Source organism: Zingiber officinale, chromosome 9A (assembly GCF_018446385.1).
Source record: "Zingiber officinale cultivar Zhangliang chromosome 9A, Zo_v1.1, whole genome shotgun sequence".
Lineage (NCBI taxonomy): Eukaryota > Viridiplantae > Streptophyta > Magnoliopsida > Zingiberales > Zingiberaceae > Zingiber > Zingiber officinale.
Genome location: NC_056002.1, coordinates 127,641,785 through 127,658,304, shown reverse-complemented (window position 1 = coordinate 127,658,304; position 16,520 = coordinate 127,641,785). Strand labels below are relative to the sequence as shown.

Genomic DNA, 16,520 nt, shown 5'->3' with positions numbered 1-16,520 from the left:
CTTTATGCATCAAATAATTTACTTATTATTTTACTTGTCGTAATACGTTTCAAAAAGTCATCTTGCACCATATGCATGGAATATTTTACCTATGGTTTTAGTCATCATATAATATAATATGTTTTAATCTTTTAAATTGTCATAACACTTATGATTTCGGATCCTAGTGTGCGACTTAGAATTTATTTGTCATTATGATAATTCTAGTGACATCCACCGTGTTGGCTATTTATTCGTGTGACTAGGCACTTTCTCAGTAGGTTCTCATATTTTTATAACAATAATAACAACCAAGTCTTTAGCCCACTAAATGAGATCGACTATATAGATCCTCTTATTCTATTTGGTCTAATCCTTTACTATATAATCATTTATATTAAATGAATTATTCTTTTTTATTATTTCTAATTCTTCTTTTGTCTTTTTTCCCCCTAAATTAATATGTGTATTTGTTATGATCTTACATAACCTAACTGTGATAGTTATTAATTTCCTAAATACACATACCATCTTTAATTCGTCTCTTGGAGTTTTCCCTTAATAGGTGCAACCTTGATTTTTTTTAATGTTCATTTCTTGTCTTATCCATCCTCGTATGTCCATATATTCACCTTAACATTCTCATCTTTATGACTCATATTCTATTGGGTCCAATCCTTTACTATATAATCATCTATATTTAAATGAATTATTCTTTTTAATCATTTCTAACTAAGTCTTCCTTTGTCTTTCTTTTTCTCAATTAATGTGTGTATTTGTCATAATCTCACATAACCTAACTGGGAAGTTATTAATCTCTTAAATACATGCCCATACCATCTTTAATCCGTCTCTCGGAGTTTTCCCTTAATCGATTCAATCTAATTTTTTTTTCTCTAATGTTCTCATTTCCTAACTTATCCATCCTCGTATGGCCGCACATGCATCTTAACATTCTCATCTTTATGACTCATATTCTATTTTTATGATCTCATCATCGCTCAACATTCAACTTTATATAATCTAATAAGTCTAACCGCCGTTTTAAAAAACTTTCTTTTAAGTTTTAGATGTACCTTATTATCACAAAGTAACACTTATCGCCCTCCTCCATTTCAGCCATCTTCCTTGTATCATATGTAAATATCTCTATCAGCCCTTTCATTCTTATGCAAAAATGATCCTAGATATTTCGTTTACTGATAACTTGTTATCTCCTATTTTAACAATTGTCTTGCTATATCTACTACTAAACTTAAATTCAATATACTATCTTTACTTTATTAAGTCTAAACCTTTAACTTCCAGTGTCTTCCACCGAGATTTGAATTCAACACTTACTCCTTTACGATTCTCATCAACTAAAACAACGACATTTGCAAATAACATGCATTCTGATAACTTATCTTGGATGTGTCAAGTGAGTTTATCATAAATAGTGGAAAAAGATACTCGATCCTTTATATAACTCTATTTTTATAGGAAACACTTCAGTTAATGTGCTTAAGGTCTTTACTTTTGTTTACGTTATTATGTATATTCTTAATTGTTCAATATACACTACATTAATACTTTTTTTCTTTAATTCTAAATAATTTCTTTCAGAAATATCAAATTTTTTTCTAGGTTAATCTTGTTTATTTTCTCGATACTTTTCAATCAATTATCTAAGAAGATGTAAACTTCTATTGTTGACCTTTTATCTATGAATCAATTATTTTTGATCACTTTGATCTTCTTAATTATGTCTCATTAGTTTAATGCCTCTATAATTCATATAATTTTATGTCTTATTTGTTTTTATATCGAAGACTATTCATTTTCAATATCAAATTAAATAACTTTGCAGCCATTCAATACCCTGTTTCCCTAGACACTTTCATACCTCTATTAAAGATTATCCGGTCCAACTGTTTTTTTTATATTTTTCATTCTATTTAATGCCGGTTCTATTTTTGAAATTTAAATCATCTAAAAAAAAATTTAAATTTCTATGCTCCTACGACCTAATTGAATTTTCTAAGCTAAGTTGATTACCTAACCCTTCATTAAAAACATGATGAAAATGCCTTTTTCATCGCTTCTTTTTTTCCTCATTCTTCACTAGTGCCCTATTTGATTCATCTTTAATGCATTTTGTTTGGGTAAGATTCCTTAATTTTCTCTCTCTTTAGTTATTCTATAGATGCTCCTTTCCCCCGTTTTTGTATCAAGTTATCGATACGAGCATTCAAAAGCTTTATTCTTATCTTTACTCATTGCTTTCTTGTCCTCTTCCTTGTCTATTATATACTTTTTAAAATTTTCTTCATTCTTGCTAGTGTATAGGTTTGTATAGGTTATTCTTTTTTTCTTCAATTTCTATAGTACTTTTTTATCCCACTACTAATTTGTTTTTATTTGGTGGTGCTTGTCCTCTTGACTTACCGATGCTCTTGACCCCTGCTTTTAAATTTAATGTTATTCTATTCTATGTTGTATTTGAGTCATCACATATTTCTTCTAATACTTGTGTTTCTATTAGTCACTTTTAAAGACATTTTATTTTCCATCCTTTAACCTCTACTACTTAATCATAGGAATCATGCACATTTTTCTTCTATTGATATTATGCTTGAGATGCATATCTAACACTACTAACCTATGTTGGGTGGTTAAGTATTCTTTATAAATTATATTACAAGTTTTATAATTTTTTCCATTCCTCTTTTTAATCATAAGAAAGTTAATTTGTGACTTATTATTACTTTTAAAAGTAATTATGTGTTCTTCTCTCTTCTTGAAAATGTATTAGAGCTGATCATAAGTTTATATGTTATTGCAAAATGTATTATAACTTTTCCTTCTTCATTCTTATTCCCAAATCATAGCCCTATGCACCTTATTATATTCTTCGTTTCTCACTTCTACATGTCTATTTAGATCTCCTCATATTAAAATCATCTTCTTTGTCCGAATTGTTTTGTACTGCCTCATCTAAGTTTTCTCAGAACTTTTACGGTGTCTTCATCTAATCATAGTACTTATATGCTAATTACATTAATAATTTCATTGCTTTTATTATTTTGTGAGCAATAGTCCCATTTCCCTTCCTAAATACTAAAATCCTTATTGTTTAATAAAGAAAATTATAAAAAGCCCTTAATTTAGAAAATTTAAATTTGATCCTTTTGTTTACCCATCCTTTAAAAAATTAGTCACCCAATGCAAAATGATAGTGGTTTACATAGCTTCCATGTCGACCTCGCGCTCCTAGATAGCCTTCTAGTTGTAGTGGTACGACCACTTGACTTTCACTTGTGCACAAACATATTTCACATGTAGTGCCTGTGGTCTAAAATGCGCATTGGAAGTTCTTTGTAACTCACATTTGAGTACTTTTAATTGTTAGAATTGAAAATTATATTAATTCAAAAACTTATTTAATATATGAGATCCTTATCCAATTTTATAAATTGATAACACCACTTATTTTTTTATAAATAATAATCTTTTCTAATAAAATCTTAAAAAGTTTAACACACTTTTCTTAACAGATTTATCTAAAAAAATTAAGCACACTTTTATGAAGATTTTATGAAGTTATATTTGCTACACTCCCTCAAGATGGGGAATAATTTATTATTTCTAGCTTGATACCATATTTTGAAACACTAAGCTAGTTAATCCTTTAGTAAACATATCTACAAGTTGTCCAAGAGTAGATATTTAAGGGGCACAAATCAACCCACTCTCTAGTTTCTCCTTTTTGAAATGTCTATCAATTTCAATTTGCTTCGTTTGAGCATGCTGATTTCTGAGCTGTGCTAATTGCAGATTTATTATCATAATAAAATCTCATTAGACCGTCCCACTTTATCTTCAAGTCTTTTAAGAGGATCTTCAACTGAAATAATTAACACATATCTTGGGTCATTGTTCGGAATTCTGCCTCTACACTAGACCGCGCCATTGAATTTTGCTCCACGTTGCTATGGTCAGTAGATAATAAGTCCATGCCTGTTATAATGTTAAACTAGGTGAAATTTAGCAATAAAAACCTCGCCAATAGAATTTTATCTCTAAATTCTAGCTTACAGTCCTTTGACTATATATAATATAAGAATATAGCACATCTCCAGAAGGGTTAAGCACTAAAAGAATGTGTGCTACTTATCAATCTCACAACTGTGTGCAATAAGTGCTTTAAACACTAGCTATAGTTTGACCAACTAAATTGAGTGCAGGATCAAGATATCAACATGAATTTTCATTTTCTCAAAATATAAGTGCTTGGTTGTTTTGTCCTTAATGTTCTCAAACAGTTACACAAAGTTAAATCATTAACGAGGCGGACCAAAAATTTGCTTTCTTTGTATACACACTTTGGAGCGATAGTCAATGCTTGCTGTGAAGAGGTATGCTATGATTTGGTATGATTTTACCATCATCATAATCACATAATGCTGCTTCAAGTGCCAAAGAGTGGTGTTTCTCATGTACATTGACCTTGAAGTCTTTGCAACTGTCCTAAAAAAAATGTTGAAGGCATTGATGACGATGCCATTAATACATTAGTATGAACTAAAAACAACCATAATGCTTAATTGTGACTATCAACTATCAACTTCCATTAAAATGAAATGTTCATGTCTCCAATAAATAACATCCAAATACCATACGTTATAATGACATAATCAACACAGATCTTACAATTTCACTGTATAAATGTAACTTGACTATAATCACTTATAAAAGAGTACCACAAGGATGTGCAAGAGAACGACTAAAATACAACATGCCAAACATGAGATAATAAGCAAATCGAGGTTCTTTGTGAGGTTTGGTTTGTCTAGTCATCTTTAAACATGTTAGCATAGCTTTAGTTTGATTTTTAGATTAGTTTAAGTAATACATAACTCCACACCCAATCCTACAACGAGTTCAAACTTGCATCCTATATGCTTATACTAAACATTAAATGCCTATCCACACTCATTTATTAGATATTTATTTGAGCGACACATTCTTTTGATTTCCTTCATGCACTGCACGACTTGATGGCGGTTTCGAACCGTCGGTTTGTCGGTTCGGAACCGTCGATTCGGCAGTTCGGAACCGTCGGTTCGGCAGTTCGGAACCGTCGGTTCTGCGGTTCTTAGCTAGTCAACCCTTAACCTTAATCATCCAAGATGATTACGATTCACGGTTCGGAACCACTTGTTCACAATTCGCCATGGTTCAATAATATTATATTAAAAAAATTAAAATTATAAATTTATAAAAAAATAATGATAAAAAAGTGCTTGCATTGGTTTAAGTTACCCATGTATCTCCTTAGGGTATAGGGGAATTAAAGCCCATGTATATCTCTTACTTTTTTTACCCTTTTACCTTAAGAAGTGACATTGCTACTCACTTTCGTTTTCCATTCTCATAGTATTTGTTCCTTCAGTATCAAATTATTCTACTTCGACATTTGAAAATTACATTCCTTAGATTCCTTTTTCGGCTCTAGTCCAATCGTGGAGTAATGTTTGGGCTTCAAACGAGTCGGGAGCTAGTCGATTGTTGTTCATCCAATATGTTACCTCCGACACTGGACATCTGTTCTATAGCAACCGTTGACACTCGATAAGGTAAAATTTCTTTGGCGATCATTGAAATGATGGAAGGCTTTGAGCTTTTTGTGACCACTACTTAAGGATTATTGAAATCCGCTTTGCTATCTGCTTTATTAAAATCAAAAGAAGTCATAAAATAATTTTTAAGTTCCTATGTGAAACTTGATGATCCTCATGCACGTTTCATTTGTTCTTTTGATAAAAGTTGTGCTTTTGTAAGTTTTAAATTAATACTAATAGTTTGTGTTTTAGAAATATTAGTTTGTATTCCATATTTTATATTATATTTTTTTTATAAATATCATATAAATAATTTCTAATATTATATACAATATTATTAGGATAAAGAGAAGAAGAATATTTAAATGAAATTGAAATGTCATAATACAAAATTAATATTTCTTGTAAAACTTCTAATTTTACTTAGGGCCTAAAGCAAATGCAACTAAATAAATTTGAGAAATATAAAAAAATATTTTTCCTATTTTGTTTTCATTGCAAATACATAATAAGATAAAAATTCATTGGTACTATGTTCATTTAAAACTAATACTATATTACAAAAATTCATTAAAACTAATTGAGAAGTAAAATAATAAAAATCGAAAAGTTGTTCGGTTGCATCATTAAATACTTTTAAAATTTAACAAATACTACAAATATTCCATTGGTGTGAAAATAAATAAATATTAGTGTTTTAATAGTATGTGCAAAATAAAGAACATAATAATTCTCTATATTGAAATAAATTTTATAATAGTTGATATGTTGAATTTCAACGTGTTAGTATATCACGTGGAAATTTTTTAGATCTTATTCTATTATTTTTATAAAATGTATCCTATTGTTTTATTGTAGATGGATGTGACCGTAAATAGAAAATAACAGTTTTCATTGATTAAATATGATTCTCTAAAATTCTTAATCTATCTTGAACACATAAATTTAAAATATGACATACACAATGAATATGAAAAAATAAATCACCGATAATAGGTTGACATATAAATTTTAGTTCATCAATACTAACGGTATTAGAACTAGCATTATCGAATAATTTTAAAAATATTTTATGAGTTAATCCATATTCTTTTAAAATTAAATATAATAATTGTGAGATGTTATGAGCATTATGTGATTGATCAAAAACTCTATAAGCTAACAAGATTTTTTGGATATTCCAGGAGTTTTCGATCCAATGACAAGTCACATTCATATATAAATGTATTTACCAATGATCACTCCAAATATTGGAACGTAATTTTTTTATCATTTAATTTATTAAATTCTTCAATTAAATATTTTTCCTCAATTTTAAATTTTTTTTATAAGTGTAGTTTTAGGAACACATTTAGCAATGGATTAATAGATTCTTTATAAAAATCTTCGAAATTGCATTTAGATCCAAAACTAAATAAAAACAAATCTAGCTAATGTTTCTCTTAATTTATTATCGGAATATAAAAATAAATCAAAATCAGGACCTTCACTAGTGAAAAATCTAGATAATTGTGTAACGGCCGATTCCATATTCTGTTGGGTGTGTTGTTCTATGCGTCGTTTTAACGTCCCATAGCCATGTGCCGACTTGGAATTTGTAGGAAGCATTGCAGTGTTTACATTTTACACGTAATTCTTCCGACGGAAGAATGACTATTTCAAAATGTTTAATAAAAATAAAAGATTTTAAAGAAGGAGCTTCTAGAATCTTTAAAGTAATTGTATTAGTACTTTCTTGTGTTTTGGGTGTCGGAAGTTGCTCGGTCTCATCATCAAGGGATTGAATCATGTTGAGCTGCTCATTTGGATTTACTATTTCCGTGTCTCTCCGAGATCGAGATGATGAACCTCCTTGGCCTCCTTCCACTGTAGTGGGAAGTGAGAGTCGAATGCGTGTAGAATTATTGGAGTCGAAAGTGTGTAGAGATTGTGGAATTGAGAATGAGAGTAGAGAAGATGGTACGGAAATAATGAAATGAATTCTTTATTTATAGAGTTTGGAGAGTAACAGATATTAATCGTAATCATTGATTAAAAAATTGTCAAATGATCTCAACTGTTGAAAAAATACAAATCCCCTATCCCAATAGTCAGAACCGGCAGTTCTAATGTTTACAAAGGAAGAAAAAAAGAACCAACGGGCTGAACGACAGTGAATCTCTGGTTTGATTCTTAACCGCCGGTTCGGCGATTTTTATTGGATCAGCCCGACAGGGTGTTGGTCATGTTTGAAAAATAAGAATAGTGAAAACATAATTTAAAAAGAATAGAATAGTGATCTTCAGATCACTATCTAGGAGCTACTTCAGATATTGTAAATATTTATGGTCATATTTGTGGTGTTGTAATACCATAATTTGCACAGGTAGAGATACAACTTGCATTGCAAATTGTACCTTAAGGTTTTACATAGGCAACTCACGTCCAACAATTGAAGTCGAGAGCTGGGTTGATTTGCATTGGCAAAATTGAGTGGTGTGCTCATCGATAGACATGTGAGATAGTTAGGACACTGAAGCAAACGATAGAACTAGAGAGGATGAGAGACTAAGGGAGAGAAGAGAGACCACGAGAGAAAAGAGAGGAAAGAGAATGTATAAGAAGAACTAAGAGAATAATACCATTGAGAGAGTAAGAGTGATGGGCAACATGTGACTAATGATGGGCGGGTAATGGGGGCACAATGAAAGACAAGCGAGATAGAGCAATTTGGAGAAAGGGAGGGGCATATGTGGAGAGAAAAGAGGTAGAAATTTAAAACAATTCCTGACCTTGCAAAAATATTAGTAGTCTAATTAAATATGATTGAACTGTAGTATTATTATGTAAGCTTAGTTTAATTTTAAGCCACTCAAAATAAATCCAAATCGAGCTTGATTTGAACCTACCTTATCCTAACCACCATGTCTGCTTAATGAACTTCACCTAACCCTAGATCCCCTTTGACTCGAGTCCAAAAGTCAAAATAATTGTTTGATTTAGCTTATTAGTCATCTAAATACTTTTTTAAAAATAATTAAAATGCAAAAATTTAAATAGGATAAAATTTAGCATCTTACATTAGAGAAGATTTATTTTAGTTCTAAATTTTGTGACTAAGTTAGAAACCAAAGATATCGTTCCAGTAAACTGCAAGAAAATTAGGATTCGATAAGATCATGTCAAACTTCTTCTCAATTTTTGTGTCTTCTCTCAGCTTTAGTTTGGGTGTTGAGGAACAACTAGAGCTCGATATGGTGCTTTAATTACATGAAAATTTAGTTGAATAAGTTAAAAAGATAACTCATTTTTTCACTATTTTTATTTGTTTCTTTAAAAATTCATTGTGTGTTATTTTTTTTTAAAACTCTCTGCAATTCAACTTGAATGAATAAAAAATTTTCAATTTTCATTTGATTTTTAAAAGTATTTCTAGTCCATAGTTTTCAAATTTAGTCGAGTTGAATATGAGTTTGAGATTTGTATTTTTTATAGATATTTTAACTACAAAATTTAAATCCAATTTAAATCTAAAATATAAAACTTTATATCCTAAAATATAAAAGTAATGGTTTTTTTTTTGTCCACTCTAATAATTGTAGTTATTTGGAAGATATAAACCAATTTAAAATTAAACGTGTAAATTTTAAATTATTTCTTTGCATTCAAGTGTTTAATTTTGGTTTATAAAAGAACAAAGTGATAATTGATGCTCAAAGTTTACATCAAATAGTCATGAACAAATTTCAATCATAATTACAAAAACTATAAAAATATATGTTCATGTCAACACAATTACATCCCTAATAATAAATGTTTCTCTGACTTCAAATTTGTAGTTTCTTTGTAGAATCTGGAGCAAAATATACCCTAGTTTATAGGGCACCACGGAAGCTTTAATTTTCTCATTTTTATTCTATTATTATACCTACAAAGTTGAATAGATTATTAGTGTAAATTAAATGCAATGGAAAAAGTATACAATTTACAAAGGACTAAAATTGAAAAATTGAAACTCAGAAACCATGAAGATTAAATTAATAAAAAATATAAAAAGAAACATGTATAAGCATTATATTGACTATTAAATAAACAATTCAATTATAATAAAAAGGTTATTAAAAGTTACAATCTGTATTATAAAATTAATTACCTTATTATTAATAATTTAATTAAATTAGTGTTGAAACTATATTTACACGAAATATTATATTACCCAGAGATTGATTCAAGATTTTAAACCTTGGACTCATCTCCGTTGGCTCATGAGTTCATCTTCTTCTAGCACAATGACCTCTCATGAATTGTTTAAGCACGGTTTGAGTGTTATTTTCGGTAACACTTGGCATCAAGCAGAGTCACATGGATGCATATTGCCTTATCGCTAGCTTATGAAGTGACCCCTAATTAGTCTTATGTGATGACTATAAACTACAATCTCTTCTTTGCAAGAATACCAAATTTTTTTGCTTTGTTTTTATGTGTGTGCTACATCCTGCGCAATGCCTCCTTTTTGAGTGCCATCTCTCTGTTTGTGGTTGCTTCACTACATCTCTTTGAGATCTCAACACGTGTTTGCATACTGAATCTACAACCAACAACTAGCCCTGTCACAAGTAGTAGGGGACCCTCCTCTGATATTTGCCTTCCTTTCTGTTGTTTAGCGGTAACATTAATTTTCTGACCTAGTAATGTCAATTTACAACCTGAAAATATTCATATTTGTGAAAGATCGTATAAAATACTAAAATTGGAATTCTTGAAAGCTAAACTGGTTTTATGTTCAGAAGATAAATTATGTTATATATTTACTAAATTAGAAATATAGATAAAAATTAGAATTTTTCTGACCTAGTAATGTCAATTTACAACCTGAAAATATTCATATTTGTGAAAGATCATATAAATACTAAAATTGAAATTCTTGAAAGCTAAACTTGTTTTATGTTCAGAAGATAAATTATGTTATATATTTACTAAATTAAAAATATAGATAAAAATAAGAGAGGTGTACACTTAAAATATTGACTTGGGCAATGCTGATGAAGAGTCCTTCTACTATTATTATGTTGAGTTTTAAAAAATAAAAAACTATTTAAAAATTACAATAAAAAAAAGAAAAATTTAAGATAATATAGTTACTTGTGTTGCGACAATTAAAAAAGCAATAAGTTGTTATCCTTTAATTGTAGATGTTGGTTTATATCAAAGATTTATTCTATGCCCAGATATATTTTTTCTTTGTTTCTCTTTTGTACTAGATTAATTTACTCTATTAGATTTTATCTTTTAGTATTTAATATGAAATTATGGTAAAGTTGTAACTTAAGTTATGTATAGAAACTTTAGAAACTAGAGGAGTTAAGTAGAACTAACATTGAATGTATGAAATATATTTTAAATGATCAGTGGAAAATAGTTAAAATGGACAAAATATTTCTATAATGACTTAAATATGTTTGATATATTACAACAATAATAACCACTAAGCCTTATCTCATTAGGTGGGGTGGGCTATATGAATCCTTCTACGCCATTATACTTTATCCCTACTATATCTTCATATATACAACAACAAAGCCTTATTCCACTAGGTGGGGTTGGCTGCTATATCATCATCTATATCTAAATAAATTTTATCTTGTTTTATTATTTCTAACCAAGTCTTTTTTTGTCTTTCTCATTTGATGTGCATATGTATCATAGTTTCACATCGACTAATTGAATCATTTATTGGTCATCTTAATACATGTCCATACTATCTTAAATGTCTCCCGATGTTTTCCCTCAACAAGTGCAACTCTGACTCTAGTTAATTTTCTCATTTCTTCTTATCCATCTTTGTATGTTTACACATCTACATTAACATTTTTATCTATTACATTCTTATTTTTTGCCGATGTGCTTGAGTCATAGCTTCACATTGTTAATTCCTTGTAATATAGCCAAAAGAACACCCGACGCTCTCTTTTATTTCAATCATCTTGTTTGTATTTTATGTAAGAAATGGAATCATACTTTGATTTCTCTAGTCCCAAAGTCTTCCCATGCTAGTAAAGTGACGGATTATAGACCTATCTCTTGCTGTACAGTCTTCTGCAAGGTCATATCTAAGTTATTGGTTGGTCGTCTAGCAAATATCATGGACAAGTTCTTACATCAGTTTATGACTGCCTTTGTAAAAGGCAGACTCATTGCAAATAACACTTGGCTCAGGAGATTTTTAGGAAAATACAATCGAAAGCGATTGTCTCCGAGGTGCATCATGAAGATTGACCTGCAAAAAGCATTTGACTCGGGCCACTAGGATTTTCTGAAGGAGGGACTTATGGGGTTGTAATTCCTAGGGAAGTTTATAGATTGGATTATGGAATGTGTGACCACTACCTCATACTCACTTGCCGTTAATGGAGGAACTTTTGGGCTATTCCATGGAGTTAGGGGGTTGCGGCAAGGAGATCCATTGTTGTCACCGTATCTATTTGAAATCTATATAGAAATCTTTGGGAGACAAATTCAGCAGTGCACAATTTGTTCGACCTTCAAATTTCATCCCAATGTGCACCACTGGGACTAACTCACCTAGCCTATATCCGACAATCTCTTTTTTTTTTTTTTCTAAGGGTGATGAGAATTCGGTTGCAACCTTATCTACTTGTTTGTGTGAATTTGGGGAAACAGTTGTTCTTTAGGTGCCTGAAATTATGCATTTACTTGGTTGGAGTTGAGGATAGGGTCTGTATGAGGTTGCTGCCCATCATGGGCTTTCAGGAGGGATCTATACCGTTTAGATATCTTGGGGTTCCCCTTGCAGCTTCGGATTTCGGACTATAGCCCTCTTATTGACTCCTTGGTCCGACGTGTTAACGGTTGGCGAGACACACTCTTATCTTATGCACGCAAGACAACTTATTTCCTTAGTGCTTCAAGGGGTGGAATACTTCTGGATGTCCATCTTTCCCGTGCCTATGGGGGTTATAGACCATATCTATAGAATTTGCAGATATTTCACCTGGACATCTAAGCATCCTCCGGTATCTTGAGCTAATATGTGTAAACCGAAGGAGGAAGGAGGCTTGGGATTCCAGGAGTTAAAAAGTTGGAACTTAGCTCTGCTTGCTAAGGTAATTTAGCTAATTGAGGTGAAAGCAGATGCTCTTTGGATCAAATGGGTCCACCATAGGTATTTGAGGCGTGCAGATGTGTGGTCTTGGTAAGTATCCCCTTCAGATTCACCTTTGATTAAGAGGTTGCCGCTAATACAGTACCAAATTCTTTAGATGTGGGCTCAACGTCTGATGCTAGACAAAGACTGGTAGGATGGTTCGCAGCCTAGTCATGCTGCCACTTGCTGGATGCTGGCCTTGGGGCGTCTTCGAACTAAATACAGGCAGGAGTACTTGGAGGATAAGTAGTGTGCATTTTGTCGATTAGTGTTGGAAACATAGGAGCATTTATTTTTTTGGTGCCTCCAATTGCTGAGTTATGGAGGAGGGTTAGAGACTGACTCCACATGCAATAGGAGATGTCCTCTTTCAGACAAGACTTTAAGAGTGTCCGGGAGATGTTACCATGGGAGTCGGGTATTAATGAAGGCTTGGTACTTGGCGTTGTTTTCATTAATGCACTATGTATCGAGAGCTAGAAATAAATATATCTCTTAGGGCGAACAATTTAGTATTGAGAGGATATTTAGGAGTGTGTATATATGTATACATGTCTTTAGAGGTGTACTTTGATCTGATGCTGCATCAGTCATAAGTAACAACTATAGACCATTTTTTGTACTCTTGAACTATGATATGAAATTTTTTCTTATAAAAACAAAAATATAAGACATCTCTCTCAATCCCTCTATTCTTTTGCAAAAATAATCATAAATATTTGAAACTCTCAGTTACAAATAATTCGTCATTTTTTTTTAACAATTGTCTTATTACATCTAATATTGTTAAACTTAAATTTTATATATTCCATCTTTGCTCTACTAAGCCTAAAACTTTTCACTTCCATCATTTTCTATCAAGATTTGAGTTTAAGATTATTCTTTCACGTGTCTCATCTATAAAACATTATTATCTGCAATTAGGATGTACCATGGTATCGTGTCTTGGATGTGTTCATTAAGTTGATTCATGATTAGTGTAAAAAGATCGAGACTTAGAGCTGATTCTTTGTAACCTTATCTTTATAGGAAATGTTTCGATTAATCTGCAGTCTTTACTCTTGTTATTATATTACTATACATATTCTTAATTAGTTCAATATATACTATGCTAATAACTCTCTTTTCTAGAATTCTCCATATAATTTTTCTTGAGACTCTATTATTAAGCTTGTTCCGTGTTAATAAATATCGTGTAAATTTTTTTTTTGTTCCCGATACTTTTCAATTAGTTGTGAGAAGATATATAGTTTCTATTGTCGACCTTTCATGAATTCATGAAGTATTAATTTTTGATCACCGTGGTCTCCTTCTTTAGTTTTTTTTTTAATACTCTTTCTCAAAATTTTATGGTATGATTTATTAGTTTAATACCTCTATAGTTTGCACAATTTTGTGCCCTATTATTCAACAAAAATATATTGATGAGAATTTGTTTTGATTAAAATGAAGATGAGTTTTTGGGACTTGTTCATCATGTGTCTCTTATGGTCTAAGAAAAATTTAATAAGACTGGTTTTATTAATCTTATCTTAAAGAATTTTAATGCTGGCCTATTTTAGCTCGTGCTGGACAATAAATTGGAATTGTTGCAAACAAAAATCAATTGATTGTATTTTTTATAGGTAGTGAAATATTGGGCTGAGAAAGGGGTCCGGGGCTTTACAGTTTTCAAATACAAATTGAAGAGGCTTGAAGGACAGCCTCTTTTAACAACTAGCCAGGTTTCACAACTTTTCCCTTGTACTAACAATACAGTTGATTTTTTTTTTTTTTGCTTCTATTGGGGATTAATATCCAGCTGAGATTAATTGCATAGTTTGACTTCTTATGGTAATTGCCTCCACTTTTAAGTTTGGTAAATTTCTTTGGTAACTTGTTGCATGTATATATCTTAATTGCAACCTTTTCTGTCTTTTCTCTAGAATACCTTTCAAACAATCAAAACAATATATTAACTTTCCTTGATGATATAATTCTGGGAGTGGAGTAGATTATCATGATATTAAGTTATTATATATGCTACTTGCACCAATTAATATACCCAAGGTTTAAAATATTGTTTAATGATGCAGTTTCAAACCATGGCTTGAATGCATGCTTTCTACTAGGCTGGATCATGCCCGAATCATCCTTTTGTGCTTCTTTTTCTTTCCTTTTCCTATTTACTCATGTTGGTAGATGCAATTTAAGGATGATACATGGAAATAAAATCTTCCTATTCGAGGAAATTAGAGAAGTTGAATTTTTTTCCTCTAAATCAAAATGTACTGCACAACTCTAACTTAAAAATATTCTTCAATATTCTACACTATCCTTATTAATTCTTGATTGTATTTGTCAAGATAGGCTCTTTCTTGGTTAACACTTAATACAATTGCAACCATGTCAATGTGGGCGACATAGTGACATTTATCCATGCCATTACAATATTAGTATGGTTTGGCAACTATGAGGATATATTTTGGTTATGCCAACTAACATTGTTTAACACTTTATGAATCATAGATCTACCATGATATTTTATCTTTATATTAAATGCAAAGACATTTGTTTGATTAGTATTTTTAATATTTATTTTTCACCCAAGTTTCATCGCACCAAATTGAGATGTTGTATGCCTTGGTTTCGTCTCATATCACTCATATCAAATTCTCATTATGCTGAACATACTTAAGAATTCTTATGAGGAACCAAGTCAATTCATTTATAGGTGTATCTTTAAATAGGGCTATAATAACCAATTTAACACATGTTAGATTCACGACCCAATTATACATTTTTTGCTTTGCTATGATATCTTATTATCCTAGTCATTTTATGGGGTTATGCTCACACCTAAACTTGGCATGTACTAGAGGGTCTCACTCCAATGCCAAACTATTTTACAATTAATATATAATAGTCAACAATTGTGAGGTATTGTCCTTTGTATGTTACATGGACTAGAATATGATTATTTGATATGAATATGAATCCAAGTATTAGACATGTGATTTTTAAAAGTTGGATATGAGGTCTTGTTCAAAAATTGTCCAATTTAGGATATACGTAGGACAATAAAGAAATTTAAAAAGTTTATATGTTATGGGAAAAATTAGATTGTCACCAAGGTAATTCTTGTTACTTTATCCTATTAATCAGCATAAATAACTCTAGTGCCAATCCATGTACTATGGATATTTTCATTTCAAGCCCACAACGCTCGTTAACTGCTTTAAATATATTATGAAAATCAGTTTCTTGCAAATGTACTCAATTCTAATTTTTTTAAGGATTTGTTTAGCAAGTTTCCTAACTTATTGTTGCCACAGAGAATGAGGTGATGATCTCAATGGATTACCTTTTGATGAATTAGCAATCAATCTTTATGTATTTTGTTCCATTACCAAATAAAACTCATAAATAAGTTGATGATCTCATTGTATTTTGTTTCCTCTCAGATAAAGTAACGATCTCTATGCTGTCTCGTAGCAAACATCAGATTAGTGGCTTTGTATATTAGCATGGTTGTTGTAGTAGTTCATTGACTTTATTGGAACATGTCTCAACTTAATCATCAATTGTGTAACCTCAACATCCTCACATTTTGTTATAGCCCTATACTTATAATCATCTCTATCATCTCTAGGAGAACCAACATTTTCCATTTTAATCCTTGTCGGTCCACATGGGTGAAATTTTTTATTCCACTTGTCGACCAACACATAGGGAGGTCCAAAATCCTACTACGAGTAAATACTTAAACATGAACTCATCCTTAGTTCTCAAGCTCATCCTTTGTATGCAAGTTC

General features: G+C 30.9%; 1 protein-coding gene across 1 annotated transcript in view; it reads left to right on the top strand.

Annotated features, from left to right (window-relative positions):
• The window catches only part of LOC122020642 (histone-lysine N-methyltransferase, H3 lysine-9 specific SUVH4-like), a 93,617-nt gene that overhangs the window by 34,484 nt on the left and 42,613 nt on the right, over nt 1-16,520 (top strand). The window contains exon 9 of the mRNA XM_042578649.1: nt 14,352-14,450. Within this exon, the coding sequence (XP_042434583.1) occupies nt 14,352-14,450 (99 nt within the window). The remainder of the gene's footprint in view (nt 1-14,351; nt 14,451-16,520) is intronic.